Below are 26,829 nucleotides of genomic sequence, written 5' to 3'. Positions count from 1 at the left end.
CAAAAGATTAGGGCACTTACTTAGGAAGTGGAAGCCCTGGGTTCAAGGCCTTTGCTTCATATTAGGAATAGTTGCGATTTGAACCTGGATTTCCCACATTATGAATCAGTTGTGTAACTGTCAGGCAAACTGTAAGCTCATCACCACCTCCTGGGTTTTTCTTAAGAAAGCACTAGCTTAACTTGAGTGCCTAACTTCAGCAAGGGGTTTACATCTATGATTCCCAAGTGGGGATGGTGCCTAACTCCTTTTGAGAGGTAGAGCCACACCTCTCTCCTCAGGTTTGTTAGCTTTCATACTGGCTCTCTTAATAGCTCTCTGCTCAGTTTTGCTAGCGTCTGAGTTCTGAATTTAGTGACTCCACTTCTCAGGCTTGGAGAGGGGCCTTCAGACCTGCAAGCTTGCGTTCGCCTGCTTGCTTAAGTTATTTTTAATGGTTAAACTCTGCTAAGATTGGTTGGCAGCTGGGACCTCGCACATGGTAGGATGCTATCAGCAGTAGAGCCCGTGACGCAGGATCAGCAGCTGGGACCCTGTCAGTGGCAGAGCCCATGGGTCCAGGAACCTGCGTGGCTGGGAGCCTGCAGGGGCCAACAGCACCTTTCCCTCCCTACCTCTACATCCCCGGGGAAAATGTTAAACCGTGTAACCAATAGAATTTGATCAGTAACACAGTTAGTATTTTTGTATATTTTTTACATTGCTACTCCCATGCATTGCACAGAGAGCCTGGATGCCTAACTTGGATTATGATTTCCACTTGGCAGCATGGTGCCTAAAAGGCTGAGTTTTTCTGTGCTTAAGTCCCCCTTGTGAATTCCACTCTCGGCACCTAACTTCATCTATAGGCACCTAAATACCATCATAAATCTGGCCTATGGAGACTACTTCAGTGACAATTCCAAATTGGAACAAATATCTCCCCAAGGTTCTTAATCCCTCAGCATTAAGGAGGCTTTATGGCCTTTTGTCTGGTACAAGGGATACTCACTGCCAAAGACTGTGCTGCTATCACACTAATTTCAGAAAAGCCATTTTAAAGGATTTATCCCATTTAAACTTTCCCTCAGAGAATGAGCAACTACAGAAGTAATTTTATAACGCAGAAACAAAGTGAAACTAAGTGGTCTGGATGGAATCTGTGAATATTTGCATGGAGCTTTAGGAAGAGAAGCAACAAAAAGTATTTTCATATCTCTAATAATTTTGCTTATGTGCGTATTTGCCTTAGCTTAATGCAGGGATCTCAAACACATGGCCCACAGACCATATACAGCCTGAGAAGTTCCACATTCCAATCTGTGCAAGACTGCTAGTTCCTGTGCACACCCTCTCCCAAGCCAGCCCATCTTCCCCCATTGAATCCCTTCTCCCAAGCTCTCTCCCAAAAGGGGCATTGCCTTGTGGATTATCAGGGGACTTGGTGCAGAGTAGCAGCAGGGGTCATGCCCCCTACACTCACCACAGCAGCGGGAACCACAAGCGAAGCAGAGTCACACAGCAGCTTCTGCTCCATTCTGCCTCCATCCCCCAAACCAGACCAGTTGCTCTGCTTCACCACAGTCGTGGGCAGAAGTAGAACTGAATGGACTTGTAAGCTCTAAAGATTTATATTGTTTTATTTTTGAATGCAGTTGTTTTTACATAATTCTGTATTTGTAAGTTCAACTTTCATGACAAAGATTGTGCTACAGTACTTGTAATGGAGGAACTAAAAAATAAATTTCTTTAATTGTTTAGTGCACATATTTGTAATAAAAATATAAAGTGTGCCCTGTACAATTTGTATTCTGTGTTATAATAGAAACCAATATTTCTTCTTCAAGCAGTGTCCCTGTGAGTGCTCCACTGTAGGTGTCAGGCTTGTCCTGGAGCCGCAAATTGGAGATTCGTCAGCAGTAGTCCAGCTGGACCGCGCATGCATGTCAGAGGCCTCATGCCGTTTGCGCCATTTCTGAGAGCACGCAGTCCGACTCCCGCCAGTTCCTCCTAACCGTTCATGGTCGCAGACAGAGTGAACTTTTTCTCCTCACTTCTTCTCCTCACATCCTGAGAGAAAATATTAGTATTAGTTACTAGTTAATTGTTTAATTGTTAGTTAATAGTTGTTTGTTTGGCTAATAATTAATAGTTATTTGCATGGAGCTTTGGGAAGAGAAGCAACAAAAATTATTTTCATATCTAATAATTTTGCTTATGTGAGTATTTGCCTTAGCTTAATGCAGGGGTCTCAAACACATTGGTTAAGAAAAAAAATTTTGTAGTTAAGGTCTGCATCGGCGAGTTCTCCATTATGCAACAGTAATGCTGGGATCCCCCGGCTTCAAGAAGTGTGGTACGTGTCGGGACCCTATGCCCACCTCTGACGGGCATTCCTGTTGTATCAAGTGCCTTGGCGAGGATCATATCCCTTAAAAATGCCCGCACTGCTCCAAGCTCACAGCTCAAGCTAGGTGGGATCGCGAAATGAGGCTCAAAATGCTGCTCTTTAACAAAGCACTACAGCCCACTGAGGCTGATCCTTCCCAGTCTGCAGAATCTTTGGGAACAGACAAACAGAGGCCTGCTCCTAGTGCCCTTAAGAAGAAGCCGCCTTCATCCCGCTATTCACCATCGAAGCAGGTTAGTGTGGGAGATAAGCTGAGCACTTCGGGGACAGCCATTAGCTGCCGCAATGAAAGGCAGATGAGCTGGAGTACATCGGCACCAAGTCTGGCTCCTGCAGCACCCAGATCAGAGTTGGCACTGAGAATGCAGCCACCAACATCGGCATCAAGAACCAGGCCGGAACTGATGGGCACGCCGACACTGACACAAGGCACTGACACCAACCGCGGCACCGGGAGCCAGACATGTCTCTACACTCTAGAGAGCCCTCCCAGCACCAACAAAGGCCCAGCGCAAGTCCAGAAGAGCTGTCTCTACTTCTTATAGCCCAGAGCCTATTCCCTTTTCTCCAGAGCCTTGTCTCTCATTGCAGGCAGCTCCAGCCAGTACATTCCAGAGAAGTGCTACAAAAGCTTACCAAAGTACAGCTCCACCAGGCAACACCACTGCTTGTCACCACACTATTCCCCCTCACCACAGTGCTACTATCAGCACCAATCATCGCGGTCTCCGAGACACTCACAAGGCAGATTATGCTCACCCAGATCACCTATGGTCTCGTCGTAATCTCACTAACGCCAGAGAATCAGGAGTAGATACTCCCCAAGGAGATACCATTACAGTCGCAACTATGATCACCATTATTACGACCGATGCTGGAACGGTGGAACGCACCTGTTCCAGGTCACGACACTATCACCAACCACGTCTCACACGATACTGCCAGTTTGCCCACTCCTTCCGGCACAAGACCTCCCATCCCTACTGGGGAGGTGCCACTGCTCACTCAGCACCCCGACCGGGATGACAGTCAAATATCTGACCAAGAACAGCCACAAGGGGCATCCCCAACTGACCAGTCGTCATCTTCTCCAGATGACGCCGTCTTTCCGGGAAACTCTTCACCTACACTGACGATGCTCAATAGTTTCAAGAGCTATTCAAACGCGTGGCCGAGACTCAAGGTACAGCTTACCAAAGTACAGCAGAAACGGCATTGACTGCTAAAGAACCTACAGCCTTCTCAAAAGTCTAGAGTGGCACTACCTCTTGATGAAGCAATCCTCGAAGTCACTGTCAGACACCTGCTTCTGCCCTTACAACCAACAAAAGGGCAGATAAGAAGTATTTCATCCCCTCAAAAGGGATGGAATTTCTATTTACATGCCCTCAGCCTAATTCGCTTGTGGTGGATACGGCGCAACAGAGAGCTAACGCCCCACAATATAGGAACACTGGGAATGATAAAGAGGGCAAACGACTGGATTTATTCGGCACGAAAGTTTATTCATCCGCCATGCTGATTTGGACAATGGCTAACTATGCAGCCTTTCTCGCTAACCACAACTTCTACAATTATATGAAGTTAGTGATGCTTTTAGAACATCTGCCTGACAATAAACATCAAGTCTTAAGATCAATAGTATGGATGGGTTATACCGCTTCCCGGGCGGCGCTACAGATTGTACTAGACATCGCTGACATGGCTGCACGAACCACTGCCACTCAGTGGTAATGCATAGAGCATCCTGGCTGCAGCTGGCTGGCTGCAGTCCCAAGAGAATTACAGTCAAAGATAAAAGACCTACCCTTTGACAAGCTGGCTACGTCTACACTGGCCCCTCTTCCGTAAGGGGCATGTAAATTTCAGCAGTCGTCGTAGGGAAATCCGCGGGGGATTTAAATATCCCCCGCGGCATTTAAATAAACATGGCCGCCGCTTTTTTCCGGCTTTTAAAAAAGCCGGAAAAGAGCGTCTAGACTGGCCCCGATCCTCCGGAAAAAGCGCCCTTTTCCGGAGGGTCTTATTCTTACTTTGAAGTAAGAATAAGAGCCTCCGGAAAAGGGCACTTTTTCTGGAGGATCGGAGCCAGTGTAGACGCTCTTTTCCGGCTTTTTTAAAAGCCGGAAAAAAGCGGCGGACATTTTTATTTAAATGCCGCGGGGGATATTTAAATCCCCCGCGGATTTCCCTACGACGACTAGTGAAATTTACATGCCCCTTCCGGAAAAGGGGCCAGTGTAGACGTAGCCAAACAGAGTCTAGTTGCCAGGAAAATGGATCAAATGCTCCACTCTGGCAAAGATTACAGAACATCACTTAGGACACTCGGCATATATTCGCCACCATACCACCGTAAGCGATACATTCCCTACAATTGACAGAGACCTTTCTCATATGCTGCAACCCGCTACAGACAGTATGACCAGCAACGACTGCAAAAACGACGACTGCAAAACAACAGGGCGCCTAACCAACAAAATAACCAGCAGCCCATTTGATGTGCTGGTCGGGGGACTGCAAACCATTCCCTTAACATTTCAACTAGATGAGTCAGCAAAGCTATTTAATCATCGATTGAAACCATATTAGCACCAATGGTCCACTATCCCCACCGATCTATGGGTCTGCAAGTTACTAATATCCGGCTATCCAATCCCCTTTACCTCACTCCCTCCACCTTCCCCCCGCCCCTGTCGCTCTTCAGGGACACCTCTCACAAGGCTCTACTAAAGCAAAAAGTTCTACGCCTCCTTGCAATTGGCACAGTAGAGAAAGTACCCGAGCAGTTCATGGGCAAAGGATTTTACTCCCATTAGTTCCTTACCCAGGAAAAAATCAGGGGGGTGGAGACCAATTTTGGACCTTCGTTGACTCAATCACTACCTTCGCAAGCACAGATTCAGGATGGTGACACTAGCTTCCATTATTCCAGCACTCAATACCAGGGGTTGATTCACATCCCTTCACCTGCAGGATGCTTACTTTCATGTGACTATCCATCCAGCTTACAGACGCTTCCTGAGATTTGTAGTAGGCATGGAACATTTCCAGGACAGAGTTTTGCCCTTCTGTCTCTCCTTGGCACCCAGGATGTTCTCAAAAACTTTCGCGGTAGTAGCGGCCTACCTTCGTCAACACGGCATCATGATATTCCCGTATCTAGATGATTGCCTGATCAAGGCATCTTCTTTCGATGAGGCATCACAGGCTACCAACACAACAAGAATAGTTTTCGAGGCCCTCAGTCTCATAATCAATTTTACAAAATCTTCAATGATGCCACAACAATCCCTCGAGTTCATTGGCGCATGACTGGATTCCACAACCACCAGAACGTACCTTCCTCTAAACAGATTTCACGCTATTCAGCTGAAACAAAAAACAGGACTGTGTAGCACTTTAAAGACTAACAAGATGGTTTAATAGGTGATGAGCTTTCGTTGGCCAGTCCCACTTCCTCAGATCAAATAGTGGAAGAAAATTGTCACACCCATATATACCAAAGGATACAATTAAAAAAATGAACACATATGAAAAGGACAAATCAAATTTCAGAACAGAAGGGGGATGGAGGAGGGGAAGGTGAGGAGGTAAATGTCTGTGAGCTAATGATATTAGAGGTGATAATTGGGGAAGCTATCTTTGTAATGGGTAAGATAATTAGCATCTTTATTCAAATTTGACTGTAAAGTGTCAGATTTAAGCATGAATGACAGTTCAACGGATTCTCTTTGAAGTGAAGTCTTAAAAGGTCTTTGAAACAGGATGCAGGTAATCAAGTTGTTGAGACAATGTCCTTTCTGGTTGAAATGGCAAGAAACTGGTTTTTTTACAACTTACCTGTTTACAACTCATGGGGCACATGACAGCTACCACGTATGTTGTAGCACACGTGAGGTTGCACCTCAGATGTCTCCAACACTGGATAGCCTCCATTTATTGACCAGGCAATCACAATGTGCACAGGACAGTTCCCGTTCCAAGTCAGGTACAGGACTCATTAACATGGTAGAACTCCCCTACCAACATTCTGGCTGGCATTCCTTTGCATCGCATCAACCCACTATGCAGATTACAACAGACGCATCTCTACTGGTCTGGGGAGCTCATCTCCAAGACTACTGAGTTCAAGGGTGATGGAGAGACTGTTGAGCAATCTAACACATCAACTTCCTCAAGTTGAGAGCAGTATTCAATGCATGCAAGCTTTTTCTAGCCAATATCCAAGGTCAAACCATCCAAATTCTCACTGACAACATAAACACAGTTTACTACATCAACCGACAAGGGGGAGCTTGATCTCATTCCCTCTGTGCGGAAGCAACACCACCTCTGATAGAGGCAGTAGTGCAGGGAGGTAAGGGGCAGGCGGCACAGAGGTGCTGGGGTGAACTGGTTTTTAAGCTGTGTCCTGCCCCCCCTTGCTGCCTCTGCTACAGAGGCAGTGGGAAGAGGAGGGGTGCGAGTAGTTGACAGTAGCCTAGGCTTATCGGTTAATCATCTACTTGTATACTTTAGCGTGAACCCCTGGCTGCAGTGGCTGGTGAGTGCAGGCAGGCAGTGGCTGCTTACTTGTTGCCTCGTCTGTCCACCCATCAGTCCTCTACATGCTCAGTCTCTCACTGTCCTGTCCCTGCTGTGTCCCTTCACATCCTCAGCCCTACTGCTCTTCCATATGCCTCCCCACGTGGTGTGTCCTGCTCTCAGCACTCTGCAGAGAACCAGCCCCGGTCAGATCATTCCACTCACCAACAGCTTGGCTGGTAGGCTCCTTCCACCCCACATGGACTCTAGTTGGTCTGTCACCCAAGGAACACTCAAGATGCTCTGGCCCTGGACACTGGCCAGGAGCCAAGTCCAGCATGTGCCAGAACCCCCCACAGCACTGACACAGCGAAGCTTCTCCATTCCTAAGCTAAGCTCTGGAGTGACGGGAAGGAAGCTGTTTCCAACCTGTTTGTACCCTCAACCTTGCAAGCTCCACAGCATCCCTCAGGCAGGGGATTAGCACTCTCTTCATATGCTGCCCTGGCCCTATGTCCTGCCCCCAGGATGCTCTTTCCTCTAGGCATCCTCCCTTGCTGAGCCACTTCTGTGGCCCTGTCTGCTGAAGCCACTGCAGTCAGGTTCCTTGGGCACTGGAGCATAAAGCATCTTTAGGGATTAACCCTTTCCTGCCTATCCAGTAGCCTGAAGCTCGGTGGTGGCCAGAAGCTTGGAGATATTAACTGCCTTTCTACGGGCAGGAAGGGACAAGTTGCTTCTAGATACATGGTAGCAGGTGGAGAGAGGAAAGAGATGGTCTCTGCAAAGAGTTGGGCCATGCCATTCCTACACCACCAACAACCCACCCACAAGCCTTGTGGCTGGAAGTAGCTACCATCCCTTCACTCCTGCATAGTACCAAGATGCTGCTCTTGGCCTGTTTGGGTGTGAACCCTCTCAGACATCGGGAGGGAAGGCTGTGACCCTACATGCCCCGCATATGTTGCCTGGAGAAGACAGAACGTCAGGTGGGTCCATCCCGGGGGCCCAGACAGGTATGGAGGGTGGAAGGTTGGGTCGTGTCAGACAATCAATCCCATCCTCATGTGAGAGAGGTGAATGAGAGTGTGCGTGTCCCCTCTCCCCAAGCAAACCTTAAAGATAAGATAAATACAAAGATTCCAACTATTCAGTATTTCTTTTTAACTGAGGCTCAGAATGTGCCAGCCTCCAGCTTATGGTAGAGGCTGGAATTCTTGAAAATATGGGCGAAGTGCGCCCTGCCTGACCACCTGACGAAAATGTTCATGAACTGTCCACGGTGGTCAACCAGGGCCTGCAGCACCATCGAGAAATAGCTCTTGCAGTTGATGTATTGGGCAGTATAAGCCTGTTAGGCCTCCTGGGGCGGTTCCTCCGCTTCCAGGTCAGTGGGCAGCCATCCACCCCACTGCACAGACACTTATAATAAACCCCCACGTCAATAGTTCAATAACCCAGCCTTGTCCATTGCGGGGCAAGAGGCAAACTGTTCAGAGTCTGACTTTGTTTCAGGTCGGGCAGAAGATGAAGAGATCAAAAACCCTAGCCTTGGTTCAGGGCAGGGTAGTAACCAAAGCCAGGCTATTCAGGGGTTCTGGGCCCACGCCCAGTTCAAGTGGAGCCGCAAGTCCTCACAGTCACAACAGTTAAGGCATCCTGGCCCTGATTCAGGACTGGCAGCACACAGACAGAGTTAACCCGGAGTTCAGAAGCCCCAGCCTTACTTCAGGCAGGGCAGCAACCAAACACACAGATAAGGGGCCCTGGCCCTCGTACAGGGTGGGGCTATAAACAGACAATTAGAAACTCTGGCCCTGGTTCACGGTTAGCAGTTTTAGAGGCCCTGTCTTGGGTTCAGGCAGGGCTGCAAACAACACAGTCAGTTTGTAAGTCCAGGGGCTCAGGCTTTGTTTCAGATGGGGCGACAAGGTTCAGCAGGGCCCTGGCCTTAGGTCAGAGCAATGCAGCAAGCCACACAGTTCAGTAGTTCAAGGCGCCCAGGCCTGGTTCCAGGCTGGGCAACAAACAAACAGTCACAAAGGGCTCCTTGTTCAGGAGGGGTGTAGACAGCTCGCCTGCGGTGGCGGTGAGGGGAAGACTGTCACCTGGTAGCCCACTTCTTAAGATGACCAAAGTTATGAGTTTAGGATGTGCAGACCCAAAATAAATAGTGGAGAAGGGGGAAGGAAAAAAGAAGGGGGTGAGAAACAAGGAGCAGAGGGAATGAAAATATCAAAGGGAAAAACAAGTAGGCAGAGCTGGTATTTATAAGCACCTGAAGATTGGATAGTTAAAAGGAAGCAGATATGGATCAAAGGGAACTAACATAAGAATCCACACAGAGAGCTTATGGCACCTTCATTGACTGTTAGGTTGGTAATGTCCCAGCCATCCATTGTCCTGATTGAGGAGATGATGATCAGAGTGAGAACTGAATTTGTGGATGAATTGTAATTCCAATGCTTCCCTGTGTATTTGACTAGTAGAACTGGTTTGTGACAAGACAGCCATCTAGAGATCTTTTAAAGCTATGGTTCTCAACTGGTGGTCCATGGTGACTTTTTCGGTGATCCACAGGAACATTGTCCAAAGTCACACAGTGTGAGCAAGAGCCGCCGTTAGGCTGCTTTACTCAGTGTACACAAACATGCAGTGCGTCGTCCATAGCATCACCTAGGATGCAACCATGTTGTGTTGCCAGTAACTTCCATCTGAGGCTCTGAGCGTCAGTGTAGCTGCCGCCATCATGCTGAGTGGTTGCTGTGTCGTTCGTCCTGTGCTACATGTGCAGTTTTACAGGTATGGTATAGTTTGTTTATAATGGCAATGACAGGAAGAAATGTCAAGCGCAAGTATTCGGAGGACTACATCAAATTCAGCTTCACTTGTTAAGAAAAAGAAGGCGCGGATTTGCTACAATGTGTTATTTGTTTCAAAGTCTTGGGGAATGACTCAATGAAGCTGAAACTCCATCTCGAAAAGTGTCACCCCAACTTGTTGCAAAAGGATGAAGATTATTTTGAGCAGCGGTTAACAGGTCTGAAACGGCAGCGCCTCAACTCAGCAAGTGCATTCTACAATAAGACAAGCAATGCAGTGCACATTTCCTACATTGTTGCATACAAAGTTGCACAAGCCAAGAAGCCTCATACCATTGTAGAGCAACTCGTGCTCTCCTCTGCAAAAGAAATGGTGCGGCTTGTTCTTGGCGAGGAAGCAGCAAGGAAGCTGAATGATAAATCTGTCTCTAATGACACAGTATCAAGATGGATAAATTAGATATCACAGAACATCATTGAACAAGTTGTGGATGAAATAAAGAAGTCTCCATTGTTTGCCGTACAATTGGATAAATCGACCGACGTCACATTGTGCTCTCAGCTATTGTTGTTCTCATGATACATGGTTGAGGGAGACTTCAAAGACGAGTTTCTTTTTTGTAAGACTCTTGATACCACCACAAAGGCTCAGGATGTGATAGAAATTGTTAACAATTTCTTTACAGTACATGGTCCGGATTGGGTAAATCTTGTGGGTGTCACCACTGAAGGTGCACCTGCCATGCTGGACTCAAGATCGGGCTTCCAAATGCTGGTGAAACAGTATGCTCCAATGGTAACCAGAGTTAATTGTTTCATTCATAGGGAAGGTTTGGCATCAAAAACATTGCCTGATCAACTGAACGCCATTTTCAAAGGGTTGGTGAAAGTGGTGAATCACATCAAATCATCGGCTCTGAACATCAGGCTGTTAAAAAGATTTTGCCTGGACATGGGTTCCGACTTTGATTTGTTGCTGTTCTACACTTTTGTACTGTGGTTGTCAGCAGGGAACGTACTCAACAGAGTTTTTCAATTGAGAGAGGCATTGGATTTATTTCTCCAGGCTCAGAGGAAAGAGGAATTCCGAAATGTGGTGACACAGTCAAATTTAGAACTTGCGTATCTTTTTGATATTTTTTGAATCTTGAACAAACTGAATCTTCAGCTGCAAGGGAAAGGTGCAAATCTGTTCTCTCACCAAAGCATCATCAAGGCTTTTCTTGACAAATTGGAACTCTGGATCGTAAGAATCAAAGGCAATAATTTGGTTCAATTTCCATATGTGGATGCCATGCTCGGGGAAAAGGAAACCATTCAGACACAAATTCTCTATCATTTACAGAAGCTACGAGACAAATTTCAATGATACTTTCCGGAGGTGGACAGGCCAAGGGATGGATTATCTTTCATTAGGAATCTATTTACAACAGATGTTAATAGTGTTCCAGAGGATCTGCAGGAGGAATTCTTGGATCTGAAAAATGATTTTGCGGCTCAGTGTTAGTAAGAAACAAATTTCAAACCAAAATGTTCATTGTCTGCTCTTTTTTTTATCATGTCTCAAAAAGGAGGTGGTCCACAAACATTTTTTCATTGGCCTGGTGGTCCGTGGACTGAACGAGTTGAGAACCACTGTTTTAAAGAGTGATTAGGTAGATTTAAGTGTTCCCCAACAGGTTTCTGTATGTTCCCTTTACAGATATATGATTTATATCCATTGATTCTTTCCCATAGGGACTGTCCAGTTTGTCTGTCCAGTTTGCTACCCCCTGAAGCTTGTATAGAAAAAGAGTGTGAAGTCTCCATTAGCATTCAACTCCTAGTGCTCACATCTAAAATTGGAGTGCATCATGGGCTTCAAAACACCAAGTTTTTCTTGTTAAATTTGAAATTAAATCCCAGATTTTCATACAGTTTCAAAAGGAAAAGGTCTAGGATGCATGCAAGAAAATCTCCAAACACTAAAACAAGTTCCAGGATGTTTTTGTTTGCCAGTTGAGAAAGATGAGCCAAACAACGAATGAAATTATCATCATACAGTACATTGGCATGAAGTCTTTTAATACAAATGGATTGGTAAAGTCAAGCATATTTTAGAGGTCAGATCTATAAGTACTAATTAGACAAGACTTGTAGTTTATTGAATTTTAGTATTGTTTAAATTTAAATTAAAATATACATTCATATTTCTTTACTGGCACGTCAGCATTTGTCTGGATGACGTTGGCAAACAAATTACACTTTACCATTTAATTTCTTTGTGATTTCAATTTAGACATTGAAACAAATTTTGTTCTGATATACTATTAATTTTTACTTTAATTTCAAGCAAATTAAAATGATTAATGTAGCTGTGTATAAGTGGTCGATAAAATATACATTCATGCATTATTTAATGAAATTGCAAGGCTCATCCATTATACACTGTGGTGTGAGTTGTTAATGTTTGTCATCAAAATGGAGAGGGATGAGAATCTATGTGGTAGAGTCTTACAGGGATCTTAGGTCAAAGTGCTATTCATAATTTTCATTAATAATGGAGTGAAGAGTATTCTTATAAAATTTGCAGAAGATACCAAGCTGGAAAGAGTGCGGAGAATAGAATTAGAATTAAAAAGTACCTTGAAAAATTGGAGTATTGCTCTGAAATTAACAAGAATTCAGTAAAGTCAAGAAATACAGGTTGAACCTCTCTCGTTTGGCACTCTCCAGACCTGACCAGCGCTGAACCAGAGAATTTGCCGAACCATGGAAGGTCAATATTGTCTAGCAGCATTACCAAAACTTCCACTGTTTATTGGGCTCTTAGAAGACATTTAGGTGTAAATTAGAGCTGAACAGCAGCACAAAGCATTCAGAGCCAGGACTGGCAGCTATAAACAGGCTTTATGGGACCACAAGAAATTTGGTCACAAGGATCTGGGACTCACAGTGAATCATAAATTAAAGACAAGTCAACAATATGATGCAGTTGGAAAGACGACTAGTATAATTCTGGGGTTTGTTGACAGGAATGTTGTATTTAAGATAAGGGAGATAATTGTTCTGCTCTATCTCAGCTAGAGTACTGTGCCCAAAAGAGGTCACAACACTTCAGCAAAGCTGTGGATAAATTGGAGAGTGTCCACAGAAAAGCACAAAAATGATAATAGGTTTAGAAAATCTGATCTGTGAAGAAAGGTTAAAAAACTGGGTATGTTTAGTCTTGAGAAAAGACAACTGAGGAACTGATAATAGTCTTCCAACATATCAAGAGTGGTTACAAAGAGTATGGTGATCAGTTGTTCTCCATGTCAACTGAAGGTAGACAAGGAGAACATGACATCTTAAACTTCAGCAAGGGAAATATAGGTTAGATAGTAGTAAAAGCTTTTTAACAATAAGGTATTTTAAGCACAGGTTGTGGCATCCGTGTTACTGGAGGTTGTTAGGAAAAGGTTAGACAAAATACCTGTCAGGCGTGGTATAGGTATATGTGATGGTGCCTCAGCAGGGGACTAAACTAAATGGGTCTTCAAGGTCCCTATCAATCTTACATCTCTATGGTTTTATGAATGTAGATTCCAGTTTAAAATATTAACCCTTTCCACTGTAATTGATCGAGATCATCAGTGCTTTTCACTGAACAGGCAACATTAAATCATTGTTTGCTCTTTTTTATAATGTATGACTTGTAGGAAAGAGGTTTTTATCCCATTACTAGTCTTCTAAACATTCCAGTTTCCCATATTAAGTGAACTTCTTACTATTATGAAAAAGTGACTGTAGAATTCTGGCTTTCAGACCAGCAAAAGCCAGACTTAACAAAAAAGGTCAGGACAAAACAGTTAACACTCCTTTCATGCACTTGTACTTGATTTTCAGTTCACAATGGATTATTTTTTATTTGTATTATCATAATGCATATGAGCCCTTCTATACATGGAATAGGACCTCATTGTACTAAGTAGTGCATAGACACAAAAGAAAGTCAGTATGTAAAAAGGGTTAAAAATACTAACCATGTAACCAAGGGTGCAGGGCAGGTGGCAGCGAGACCCATGGGTCAGGTCGGGATTGGGGTAAATCCTAGCCCCTTGAGCCGCCACACAGCAGATGGCTAAAGCTCTGGCAGCTACCACGTAGAGAATGGCTACTGTTTTAAAAACAGCTGAGCCATTTCACCAGCGGTGGCACCCACATGGTGGTGGGTGAGGAGAGAGACGGGTCCAGACTCCATTTAAGTCGGTTCTGCTGATATAACTAAAATGAAATATTTACCCAATTTCCACCCACATGACAACACTTCTGCTGAGCAACGACAGTCCAGGAATGTAACTACTAAAAGGCATATCAACAGAAGACCATTATATTGACTACTTTTTTATTTGGGCTCCCACCCGCAAGCCACGTATTGAGCCCCACGTAAGTCCAAACTGCACTGCGGGCTGCAAACGGGCTGCGGGCCGCGTGTGGTCCGCAGGCCACGTGTTGAGTAGCCCTGGTCTAGACAAACCCTCATGTGTGACCTTGAATGAGTTTCTTAAACATCTGTGCCTACATTTCCCCCAAAAGAAAAATGGACCCAAGAGTGTCCATCATACTATATAAATGGAAAGTATTGATGTGAAAATTATATTCAGATTATTAAAAAGTTAAAATTTCTAATCTATGACATTTTCAGTTAGTAAATCAGTTCTACAAATCAAAATCTGATGGGCTAATCTAGTTGTGAGTCTCAAAAAGGTTTATGGAAACTGAATAATGTACGAGAAAGAAAGAGCCTGAAGCATGGGCCTGATGTTTGAACCAAAGTAAACAAGAGCTATAGTGTGAGGCTTTGTCTAGACTAAAGGCTTCCTGTGAACGACTCTTTTTACGGAAGAGATCTTCCACAAAAACTTCTTGCACAAGAGAGTGTCCACACTGCATGGATGCTCTCGCAAGAAAGCTGTGATTGCTATTCACAGAATACCACCAGAGCATCTGCTCTTTTTTCCTTTGGCTCTAAGCACAAAAACCCCCTGTTGCCCGTCTACACACACCTTTTATGCAAGAACTCGTCTGCAAAAAGGAGTTATTCCTCATGAAAAGAGGCATATCTATATTGCAAAAAGCCCTGTGTTCTGTTGATTCACTGTAAATTTACTTGAGTAAAAATGCACTTGAGGTGTGGATACGCTGTGCAAAAACAATTGTTTTTGCACAAAACCCCTGTAGTGTAGACGTATCCTGAGTAATAGACAGGGCATGTCAAAAGCAGATGTTTGCCTAAAAGTCAGTGTTTTTTAGCACTTGAACTGCTAGTATGGATAGAAGCACAAGAAGTATGTAAATAAATGCCACCACGACAGTATAAGGACAGCCAATTAAGTACATAATACAATAGTCTGAAACAACAAGAGTAAAAGCATAGCAACGGGTAGTGAATGCTTTGGAGGAAAGTACAAGGGAAAGTACCAAATGTGTCATTAATGTGTGAGATGATACGTTCAGTGGGTATTAGACTGAAATGAACAATCTATAAATATTGGGGTACCTCGACTTAATTCTTTGGCGAACCTGGGGGGCAATAGTAAAATCCATACTATCAATTAAGCCACAGCCATTGTTCCTGGTACAAATATGTAGGGGCTTTAAGTCCATCTGACTGCCGACAACTATTAATGTACTTTGTTCCACAATAACCTTGACTCAGGTGCTTTTGTATCTTATCTAAGGGTACGTCTAGACTACATGCCTCTGTCGCCAGAGGCATGTAGATTAGGCTACCCGACAGAGTAAAATGAAGCGGCGATTTAAATAATCGCCGCTTCATTTAAATTTACATGGCTGCCGCTTTGAGCCGACAAACAGCTGATCAGCTGTTTGTCGGCTCAGCGCGATAGTCTGGACGCTCCCCTGCCGACATCAAAGGGAGCTGTCGACAACCCAGGTATGCCTCATCCCAGGAGGCATACCTGGGTTGTCGACAGCTCCCTTTGATGTCGGCAGGGGAGCGTCCAGACTATCGCGCTGAGCCGACTAACAGCTGATCAGCTGTTTGTCGGCTCAAAGCGGCAGCCATGTAAATTTAAATGAAGCGGCGATTATTTAAATCGCCGCTTCATTTTACTCTGTCGGGTAGCCTAATCTACATGCCTCTGGCGACAGAGGCATGTAGTCTAGACGTACCCCAAGTCTGTGGTCTTTGAGGGCTCTTGTGAAGTCTATTATGCTATTGTGAAGTTTTCCTGCACAGCGTTGGCATAATGTACCGAGGAAGCATACAAAAACGCATGCGGTTTATAATCACTGATGGAGACAGAGACCTGTCAGCAGGGGCAGATGACAGTTTTGCGGGGCCCCGGGCAGCATACTTCCGCGGGGCCCCCCCTTTGCCACAGCACATGCGCAGTGACGCCATGCGCATGCGCAGCAGCGCCACGGCGCATGCGCGGGGCTTTCTGAAGTGTGGGGCCCGGGGTGGCCGCCCCGTTCACCCTGCCGTATATCCGCCCCTGCCTGTCAGAACACTACACCAGTATATCCTAAATTTACTGTATCACTGTCCTGAACTACTACAAATACTTCAGATGTTAAAGTTAACAATTACAAAAATGAATAAAATCTATGTAATGCGTCATTGTAGTTAACTAGATTTTACTTTGGAGCCAGGCTGATAACGAATTAATCGCTAAACTGAGCCACAGTGGCTAAGCTAAAGCTGAATCTTCTAACCATCCGTGAAACAATCTTCTTGGCTACATCTAGACTGGCATGATTTTCCGGAAATGCTTTTAACAGAAAAGTTTTCCATTAAAAGCATTTTCGGAACAGAGCATCTAGATTGGCACAGACGCTTTTCCACAAAAGCACTTTTTGCGGAAAAGCGTCCATGCCAATCTAGACGCGCTTTTCCGCAAAAAAGCCCCGATCGCCATTTTTGCGATCGGGGCTTTTTTGGGGAAAACAAATCTGAGCTGTCTACACTGGCCCTTTTGCGCAAAAGGACTTTTTCCCGAACGGGAGCAGCATAGTATTTCTGCAAGAACACTGGCAATCTTACATGAGATCGTCAGTGCTTTTGCAGAAATTCAAGCGGCCAGTGTAGACAGCTGGCAAGTTTTTCCGGCAAAGCTGCTGATTTTCCGGAAAATGATGCCAGTCTAGACGTAGCCTTGAGGTTTGTGATTTTCATTTTCTTTTGAGACCAAGAACTACAAAGAGAGGAGACATGAGAGAACATTAAAAGGAAACATAAACCTTGAAACTAACAACATTTGATTTTAAAACAATAGCAGGATGCATTTGCTTGTTTTCAAGTATGTAATTGTGCCATTCTTCTATTCAAGGATGAAGACATGTTTCTTAAAGAAGGCTTGAAATCCATTCTTCCCCTTATAGTGAGAAGTATACTTCAGTTCAACAAACTTAATATAAGTAATACTTCTGGAATGGCTAAGGGTAAGTGAATACAAAATCTGTAGGTGGACAAGTGAATCCCATTCCTAAATATATCATTCTCCACTTGGAAAGTATGACCTAGTAATCACATCTGCAGTGCCTGACTGCCAAGGAGCTAGTGAGGAGGGGAGTCTTCTTCTACCAGACTCCAACCCAGGGTAACAAAGGCTGTCTTCCTTGGGCCTCTTCCTCTTGTCTACCTCCCTCCCCACACACTAAGGTCAGCTTAGTCCAAGGTTTTTCCCTGGTAGCAAAATCTAAACCACAATAGGTAAGGGAACATAAGAAGTATCATACTGGGTCAGATCAAAGGTCTACCTAGCCCAGTATCCTGCTTTCTGACAGTGGCCAATGCCAGGTGTCATAGAGGAAATAAACAGAACAGGTAATGGTCAGTTGATCCATACCCTGTCAGGTTACCAATATCCAAAGAGTCCCCAAGAGGTTGAGTTCTTCCCCCCAGAAGAGCTCCTTTAGGCCAGTGTTTCTGAAAGTGTTCCGTGAAATCACTTTGAAAATCACATTAACTGGCTGCCCTGGTTTGTTTATTTACAGGCAGTCCCCGGGTTACGTACAAGATAGGGACTGTAGGTTTGTTCTTAAGTTGAATCTGTATGTAAGTTGGAACTGGCATCAGCCACTGCTGAAACTGATCAGTTTCAACAGCCGCTGAATCTGGACACCAGTTCCACTTACATACAGATTCAAGGTAAGAACACCAGGCGTCCCCAAGTCAGCTGCTGCTGAAACTGATCAGCAGCTGATTCCAGGAAGCCCAGGGCAGAGCAACTCTGCCTCGGGCTTCCTGTAGTCAGCCGCTGGTCAGTTTCAGCAGCGGCTGACTTTGGGACGCCTGGGACAGAGCAGCTCGGGTGCTGCTGGCTTGGTCCAGTAGCGCGGCCGCTCCTCGGAGCTACTGGACCAACCCAGCAGCACCCCAGCTGCTCTGCCCCAGGCATCCTGATTCAGCCACTGCTGAAACTGATCAGCAGCTGAATCAGGATGCCTGGGGCAGAGCAGCTGGGGTGCTGCCAGGTTGGTCCAGTAGCGCCAAGGAGCGGTGCTGCGGGACCAACCGGCAGTGCCCCACCTGCTCTACCACAGGCCCCCGGCTTTGCTCCACGTCTCCCTGGTCTGCTGGGGGGGCACTAGCTGCGTCCCCCCCCCCCAGCAGACCAGGGAGACGTGGAGCAAAGCTGCGGAGGACCCGAGCCGAACCGTGGCGCTTCCAGATCAGCGCCGCGGTCCGGCCCGGGTCCTCCACGGCTTTGCTCAGCGTCTCCCTGGTCTGCAGACCAGGGAGATGCTGAGCAAAGCCACGGAGGACCCGGGCGGACCCGCGGCTTCCAGATCAGCTGAAAGCGCTGCGGGTCCGGCCTGGGTCCTCCGCCACTCTGCTCAGCGTCTCCCTGGTCTCAGCGTCTCCCAGGGGCCGGACCCGCGCCGCTTCCAGCTAATCTGGAAGCGGCGCGGGTCCAGCCGGGTGCTCCGCCACTCTGTTCAGCGTCTCCCTGGTCTGCAGACCAGGGAGACGCTGAACAGAGCGGCGGAGCACCCGGCCGGACCCGCGCCGCTTCCAGCTGATCTGGAAGCGGCCGCGGGTCCGGCCCCTGGTGCTCCACCGCTTTGCTCCCGTCTCCCTGGTCTGCTGGCTCTGCCAGCAGACCAGGGAGACAGGGAGCAGCTTTTCTCGCCCCGGAGAAGGCGGGCGGCGGGACCAGGCGTCCCGCTGCTCTAGTTCTCTGGGGCGAGAAATACCCGTTCGTAACTGCGGATCCGACGTAAGTCGGATCCGCGTAACTCGGGGACTGCCTGTACTTGCTTTGCGGCCATGGAGCCTTGCAGCTCCCATTGGCTCCATTTTGTCCTTTGCAGCCAAGGGGAACCGCGGGAAGTGGCGTGGGCCGGGCCACCACTTCAGAAACACTGCTTTAGGCGGCTGGCTGTATCAAAGTCTTGGGCTTCTCTCTGCTGGCACTTTGGACTATAGATCTCACTGCCAGCTCTAACACCCAAATGAGCTAATTCCTTGCCTTTTATTTGCTCCAACAGATGGAGCATTTGCTGCAAGTGTGGCAGGGCAGGACTGACTGAGCCCAAAATAATTCCTCATTCATTTGTTGTCTAGTGTAGGGTTTGTATCTCTCATCATACTAGATAATAAATGGCCAGGGTTTTTCAAAAGCACATACATTAAATAGATGCAAAAGTTCAATGGAACGTCAACAGGACTTTTGCATTTATTTCATTTCTTTATTTTTTTAAATCATGGGTGTCTAAAGTCAGGATCCCAAAATCCATATTACATCAATTAAAGGTTTCATTTTAAAAACTGCACTTAGCAGCTCCTTATAATGTCATCTGAATAGGAGAACAATGTTTCTCCCTACTCCTTGTGACTCCCTTTTGGATACCTGAAAACCACTATCATGTCCCCTCTCGGTCTTCTCCTTTCCAAATTAAACAAGCCCAATTCTTTCAGTCTTCCTTCATAGGTCATGTTTTTCATTAACACAAGAATAATAAAATGCAGCATGTACAAAACATTGTATTTTTTTATTTCCATGCCAATATTTACATCAAATAAGATAATCTGTTCTAAAAATATTAATTTGTCAGACTATTTAATCATAGTCACAGTAGGCTTTTGGTTTCTCCATAAAATGGTTTATTAGAGAAGAGCCACTAGGGATGTATGAATGGATAATCAGTTAACTGGTAGCTGGGAGCAGCCACACACACACAGCCCACTGTGAGCAGAGGGTAGCTCCAGCCCCTTGAGGGGTCAAGAGGCAGCTCCCCCCCACGGGGGCCAGGAGTAGAAGCTTGGTACCCCATGCGCAAGGGGGTTGAAAGCAGCAGCCTACTGCCCCCCCTTGCATGGCTGGCTCCTGCTGCCAGCCCTGCATTGGGGGGGAGAGGGAGTGGGACCCCAATTAATAGGATAACTGGTTAAACCTAAGGTTTAACTAATTAATCAGGATTTTACATCCCTAAAGCCGTCTCTGAGACCTGTGAATGCCAAGTACTTATACTACTAAAATTATTGCAATAGATATTGACTATGCAGAGTGTACCTAGAAGTGATTTTATAAACAGTCTTTCCAAAAACATTGAAAAATTATTTAAATATAGTGGTCTGCCTTATATTTAAAAATTCTCTTCTTTGAGGGAGAAGAATCTCTACATAAGATCCATATTTAAATATTACTGTCATGTATATTAACATTTGGATTAATAGCTGATAATTGTTCCCTTTAATGCTTTAAGGCTATAAACACACAAATGTTGTGATTTTGCACAAATCCCTTGCTGATGACTTTGAAAAGTTTTGCCATGCAAATGATGGACCTCTCCCACTGCTGTACAGAAGTAAACCAGGTGAATGGAAATGTCCTTCTCCGAGCAATAATTCTCATAGCAGGTAAGTAAGAGTTTGGTATGAAGGAATTATGACTGTTCATTGGAAGCTGTGCTCTCTTATACTGGTGATGCATGATGACAAAGGGCTCTCAAGTCACACTGACTGGTACCATAGAGGGGGGGAAAATCCCTAACATCTGCGCACAAGACATATGCAACCCATATTAAAGCTCAACAGTTACAAAAAGGTAGGTTAACTGGGATTTGGAGTTTTTTGTGTGGTTACATTATCACCAAGAAGAAAAAGAAATTGACACAAGAGGAAAAATCCTGAGCTTTACTACTTCATGAATGTCAATTTAGCCAAAAAATGTTCATGAAATATTTCATTTTGCTTAACAAATTGTGCTAATTGTGACATTGAAAGCTCTTCCTTTTTTTTCATTAGAACTGATTGTCTGCGGTATAGGATATATGAATATGGAGCTTGTACTGGCACTTTGACAAATCTGAAGGATTATTCTGATCAACTTAAAGATATGGTGACTTTTTACTTAGGCTGCAGTTTCTCATTTGAAGAGGCAGTCCACAATATTGGTGCTCCTCTAAGGAACACTAAGGAGAAATGCAACATAAGCATGTACAAGGTAAGCATATAGTAACTTAAATTACATCAAGGTTCAGATAGGGCTACATGAGCACATTTTTGTATAATGAAACCTATACTACAGAATATTTAAATATACACAATGTTGACAAGCTATGTCTACACTGCAGAGCTTTTCCGGAAAAATGGCTATTTTTTCAGAAAAACTACACTTACGTCCACACTGCAATTGCGTTCTTTTGACAGAAAGTTGAAAGAACTCAGAGGTTTTTACAACAGCGGTAAACCTCTTTCTACGATGAAGAAGCCTTTTTCTGAAAGCACTCTTTCGGAAAAAAGCGTGCGTGGATGGGAAAGAAGGGGTTTTTTTCGAAAGAAGAGGGAAGATGAAAAAGCATAGGTGCCCTGGTGGCCATTCCGTCCATTGTAATCACAACTTAAATGCGAGATAGCATCCAATCAATGTGGATGCTATCTTTTGAAAAAGATTGCTTTTTTGATGCGCTTTTGCTATGTGGGTGCTCTCTTTCAAAAGAAGTTTTTCTGGAGGATCTCTTCTGAAAGAAGTCTGCAGTCTTGATGTAGTCTTAATAAACCACGTTTAGTATCACCACATGGTTTTACTGTTTAGTTAAAAAGCTTGGCTGTATTATGCATTTGTTGCACCCTGATCCAATGAGATTTGTGCATTTCTGCTAGGGAAATGGAGGATTGCCAATTTTGGCAGATCTTACAATAAGCAGGGACGGCCTGTCCATACAGGTGAACTAGGCAGTTGCCTAGGGCGCAAAGTTAAATGGGGTACCAAATGGTGGCACAATATCATTGAGGGGTTCGGAGGTGGGGGTGCCGATTGCATGGTTCGCCTAGGGCGCCAGTTGCTGACAGCTAGTCTAGGGCCGCCCCGACGATAAGAAGTCGTAAGATCTTTGCAAACATTGCTATATGCAGTTTCCCTGAATGCCAGCATTCAGGAAGAGTTATGTCCAGTAGATTTGTTTCTTTGTACTTTTTGGCCCACACAGAATGAGAGAAAACCTGCATTTAGGGCTACACACCTAGGCTACGTCTAGACTGGCATGATTTTCCGCAAATGCTTTTAATGGAAAAGTTTTTCCATTAAAAGCATGTGCGGAAAAGAGCGTCTAGATTGGCACGGACGCTTTTGTGCAAAAGCACTTTTTGCGGAAAAGCATCCATGCCAATCTAGACACAGTTTTGCGCAAGAAAGCCCCGATCGCCATTTTCGCGATCGGGGCTTTTTTGCGCAAAACAGTTTTTAGCTGTCTACACTGGCCCTCTTGCTCAAATACATTTGTACAAGAGGGCTTTTTCCCAAACGGGAGCAGCATAGTATATGCGGAAGAACACTGACAATCTTACATTAGATCGTCAGTGTTCTTGCGGAAATTCAAGCGGCCAGTGTAAACAGCTGGCAAGTTTTTCCGCAAAAGCAACTGCTTTTGCAGAAAACCTTGCCATTCTAGACGCAGCCCTAGGGTCCACAGTGTGTCTGGATTTGCCAAGATTTGTGTTGCATTTACCAAATTAAGGATTTAGCTGTTAGAATGTAATTAATGGTGCAGAAGATAACTGTAATACGTGCTAATTACAAGAGATAGAGGGTAGAATGTCTGGTTTCTTCATGATTAATTGTTATAGGAAATGGATTATTTTGATTGGATGCTAATTAGAATATTACTCACAGTCCTTTAAAAATATGTGTTAAAATGTGCCCCTTAAAATTTCAAGGGTGCTTAGTCATTTCAGAACTAAATATAAGCTTTGATAGTTCTTCAAATCCTGCTAATGCCTTGGTTATTTTTAAATTTTGTCAGACAGCTATACCTTGCTGCAAAGTTGCTAGTTTTTGCTGCAATTTAGTGGTTACAATGAGACAGATTCCTGAAGACAAATTAGACGCAGTTGTGGAAGCTACTTATCCACTGAAAGACTCACATGGAGCACCAGTTCACATTGGTAATCCTGGTCAGTGTACTTTCTATACATTCCTATATATTGGCCACAAAGCCGAAGAAAAAATTTGCCCAAATGCATGGTAGACAATAAACTTCAGCCTAAATTTCAAGTGGCTACATAAAAATCGAATCCTTTTCATAAGCATATACATACTGAGTTGTTTACAGTTCAGTTACACTGAAAGTGAGGATTTGATATGACTGAACACAGAAAATGTGTTTGATAAAGAGATGGATGAATGGAACAGGGAAATAAGTAATGTAGTCTCTTTGGAATTCATTGACAGATTTGATTAAATCTTATTTGGAAACATCATGTGGTTTGTCTTCAATGTATGGACTGTCCCAGTGTTGGAAAGGATAACAATAATGGCAGATTTGGATGATGTCTATTTGGAGATAGGGGATCATTATAATCCTGTTATTATTTAGCATCTTCATTAATGAACTTGAAAGTAAACATCACATTGCATTTAAAATGATATTGAACTAATATGTACTATGAATAACTGTGAGGAATGAGAAAATAATACAACTGACTTGGACAGTTTCAGAATATAGACAGGAATACTCACAATGAGTTTTAGCATAGAAAAATGTAAGCTCATTCATGAAGGGGAAAATGGAAGAGTTATTCAACAGTAAGATTATGTGTGGAAAGTAAAAGATCAAAGAGCAACAGTTGAAATTATAATAGAAATAACCTTTTATTATTATATGTAAATAATAAAGAAGCCAGTGAAGTTATAGCTGTATCAAATCATGAAGCACTAATGGCCATACACCTAGAATAATACATACAGATGTGGGTATTTAGCTCCAAGAAAACTAACTACAAATTGGGGTGAGTTTAGAGAACAACAAAAATTATTGAGGCTATTTTTCTTGGTCTCTGAGCAGAATTTTTTTTAATAGTCACATGGGCTTACTCAAATGAAGTCTAAGGTGCCAGAGATTGATCTTCTGGCCTACAGTTTAGTGGGTCTAGTAAGGGTCCACTAAATCAAACATTGAGGTGCCCCTGTCGACGCCAGTACTCCTTGATTCATGGGAAGTAAGGAAAGTCAACAGGAGCATTTGCTCCCATCGACCTCCTGCTGTGGAAATGGCACCAAGCTTGGCTTGGCTTAAATTGCATTGATTCCAGCTACATTATTTATGCATACCTTAAGCCAGCCTTCCGGGTATAGCAAAGACCTGGTCTAAAGCAGATGGCAGGGGAGGGGAAAGTAAGAAAACCAGCAGAAGAACATAATCACAAAAAAGAAAGAGCAGTTGTTTTTAGAATGATCCAAGACAATAAAACTAGAAGTAATGGAATTACATCAAGCAAAAGAAGATTTAGGCTGAAGAACAGGAAATGTGTGATAAGTGAGATCTAAAAGGCAGTGAAATAACTGCCAAAGGAAAGTAGTGGAGGCCTATATATTTAGTTCATGAAAATGGGCTGGACAAAGCAATGGAGAATGTGCTATAGGTAGGAACATGCTTGTACTGGCAAACAGGAATAAATCACCACTACTATTATGGAATTATCTCTTGAGTGAACAGATCAGATATTGTAAAATGTTTCCTGTGAACTCTGACATTCAGGGTGTGTCTAGACTACAGCGTTTTTTCAAAAAAAGGAGCCATTTTTCGAAATAACTTCACCTCTATCTAGACTGCAGCTGCGTTCTTTTGAAAGTAAATTGAAAGAACACGGCAGTTTTTTCTATCGCGGTAAACCTCATTTTATGAGGAATAGCGCCTTTTTTTGAAAGTACTCTTGAAAAAAGGCGCTATTAATTGCAAACTGTGCTTTTTAGAAAGAGAGCGTTTAGACTCTTTCAAAAAAGTGGCTCGCTTTTTCGAAAAATCTGCTTGTAGTCTAGATGCTCTTTTTCGAAAGAGGCTTGTAGTCTAGACGTACCCTCAGAGAGTACTCAGCAGGTTTTCATTTGCCTACAATCTAGCCAGATATAATACGTAATAACATGTCCTCATGTGTATTTTACTAATATACAAAATAATGTAAGGAGTGTAATTCTAAGGCAGGAACTGAGAACACATACATGCATGCAAAGGGAACCTAACAAGCCATGCGAGTCATAGATTGGCCTTGCTTTTGCTGCTTTCCATACCGCAATATTAACATAGTTTAATTTGTTGAGCTCAGCATTATGCCATTATTGCTTTACTGCAATTTAATGTTGTTTCACTATTTGTCAATCTTAGGCCTATTAGGGATCCAAAATCTTTCCAATCCAGACTATGGAGATCCAGTTCAGTCTCACCCTGGGGATATTCCAGTGTTTTGGGCCTGTGCAGTAACAGGAGTGGAAGCAGTCAGCAACTGCAGTATGTACTATATTTGATGGACTTTTTAGCGTTGAGATAATAGTGGTTTCATTTTTATGTAGTTCACTGTACACTGAGACAGTTTTTATTGGTGAGATGTGGTTAGTGGGTCTAATCTTCATTTCCCTAAACTAGAGTTCATTGGAAAACCTTTGATGGACCGTTTTCAACCTTTTCTTTTAGAACAGTTCATCTTTGGGTTATTTTCTCTGTGGGTGCATTACATACTCATGCACTCTTGATTGCGGATCTTTTGGCTAGAAGTGCCTGTGGGTCTGCACCTGCACTATACTCTTCCCATGCTCCAGTACAAGGGCATGTAGGGAGTAGTAGACCCATGCTACTCCAGTTCTTTCTTAACTGTCTATGGTTTGAGCTGGAGTTCTGTGATATCAGCTATCTGGTTGACACAGTATTCTGTCCTTTTACTCCTGTATAATAATTAAATTTTTAGTTGCTGATATTTGTTTTGTTTTTGCTGTTGTTTATTTACATGTTATAGCCCAGGTGTGCTTTGAAGGTAGGTTTCCACCATCTCCCCCCAATCATTCTTTGAGCCCTCTCCCTTTCTTGACTGGTAACCTTCTGTACTGGCAGCTTTCCTGCCCAAGGTCTCAAGATTTAAGCTCTGCCAGTCCTGCCACAGGTCTTTCTCCTTTAACTGATAGGCACTCCAGCTGCCAATCCTTTCTTGGAAAGGCTCATGTCCCACGCAGCCTTCAAGAAACTAAGGGAAGACTGTCTGACACTGCTCTCTGTAGAGTGCTCCTATAAATCCATAGGATCAGATTTCCCACAGACACACATCATATATTAGACTCAGCTGTGCAGAGTGCTTCAGAGACTTCATTGACTACAGCCTCGAGAAACCAGGAGATGACTTCAGTCACACCGAGAGCTACCAAACATAAGCTATCCCACTCCATTGATAGAATATCTAGGAAAGAGAGATGTCTGCTTAGATCTGGGAGCAAGAAGATCTCACATCCACCTGTATGTACTACCAAGACTCCCACTAGACACAGTACCAAAGCACCAGCATTGCTGAAGACTTCTTCAAAGACGTGCCAAGGTACTGCATACTGAAAATCTGAGTACTACAATATCTACAGTTATTCAGTTCTGAGCTATTGTCTCACTGGTATCAAAATCAGAGTCTTTCAGATGAAATAACTCTAAGAAATTATTTTACCAGGTACTGTCCATCAACAGCTAGATCTCTCCAGGATGACTGTGGTCTTTTCTGGTACCATATCTTATACTGCTGGATATATTTCATCTAAAGGAACACTCTCCAGGTTCACTAGTAGCTTCTAGGTACCTCTCTCGTGAAGATCTTCAAGTTATGGAGGAATCTTAGTTCCCCTTCCTAAG

The 26,829-nt window shown here is 44.1% G+C and overlaps 1 protein-coding gene across 7 annotated transcripts in view; it reads left to right on the top strand.

The window, feature by feature from the left end:
* DGLUCY (D-glutamate cyclase) overlaps nt 1–26,829 on the top strand; it is an 85,016-nt gene that overhangs the window by 19,024 nt on the left and 39,163 nt on the right. For 6 of the 7 annotated variants that reach the window (XM_025190959.2, XM_025190957.2, XM_014579725.3 and 3 more), the window contains exons 2-6: nt 17,055–17,166; nt 20,437–20,590; nt 20,978–21,176; nt 22,975–23,125; nt 25,333–25,455. In XM_025190959.2, the coding sequence (XP_025046744.2) occupies nt 17,064–17,166; nt 20,437–20,590; nt 20,978–21,176; nt 22,975–23,125; nt 25,333–25,455 (730 nt within the window). In that variant the 5' untranslated portion in view covers nt 17,055–17,063. Of the gene's footprint in view, nt 1–17,052; nt 17,167–20,436; nt 20,591–20,977; nt 21,177–22,974; nt 23,126–25,332; nt 25,456–26,829 lie in introns of all 7 variants that reach the window. The other variant, XM_075926723.1, reaches the window with a different exon arrangement.

Source organism: Pelodiscus sinensis, chromosome 4 (genome assembly GCF_049634645.1).
Source record: "Pelodiscus sinensis isolate JC-2024 chromosome 4, ASM4963464v1, whole genome shotgun sequence".
Classification (NCBI taxonomy): Eukaryota; Metazoa; Chordata; order Testudines; family Trionychidae; genus Pelodiscus; species Pelodiscus sinensis.
The sequence above is the reverse complement of the archived record's forward strand: the minus strand, read 5'-3'. Positions and strand labels throughout refer to the sequence as shown.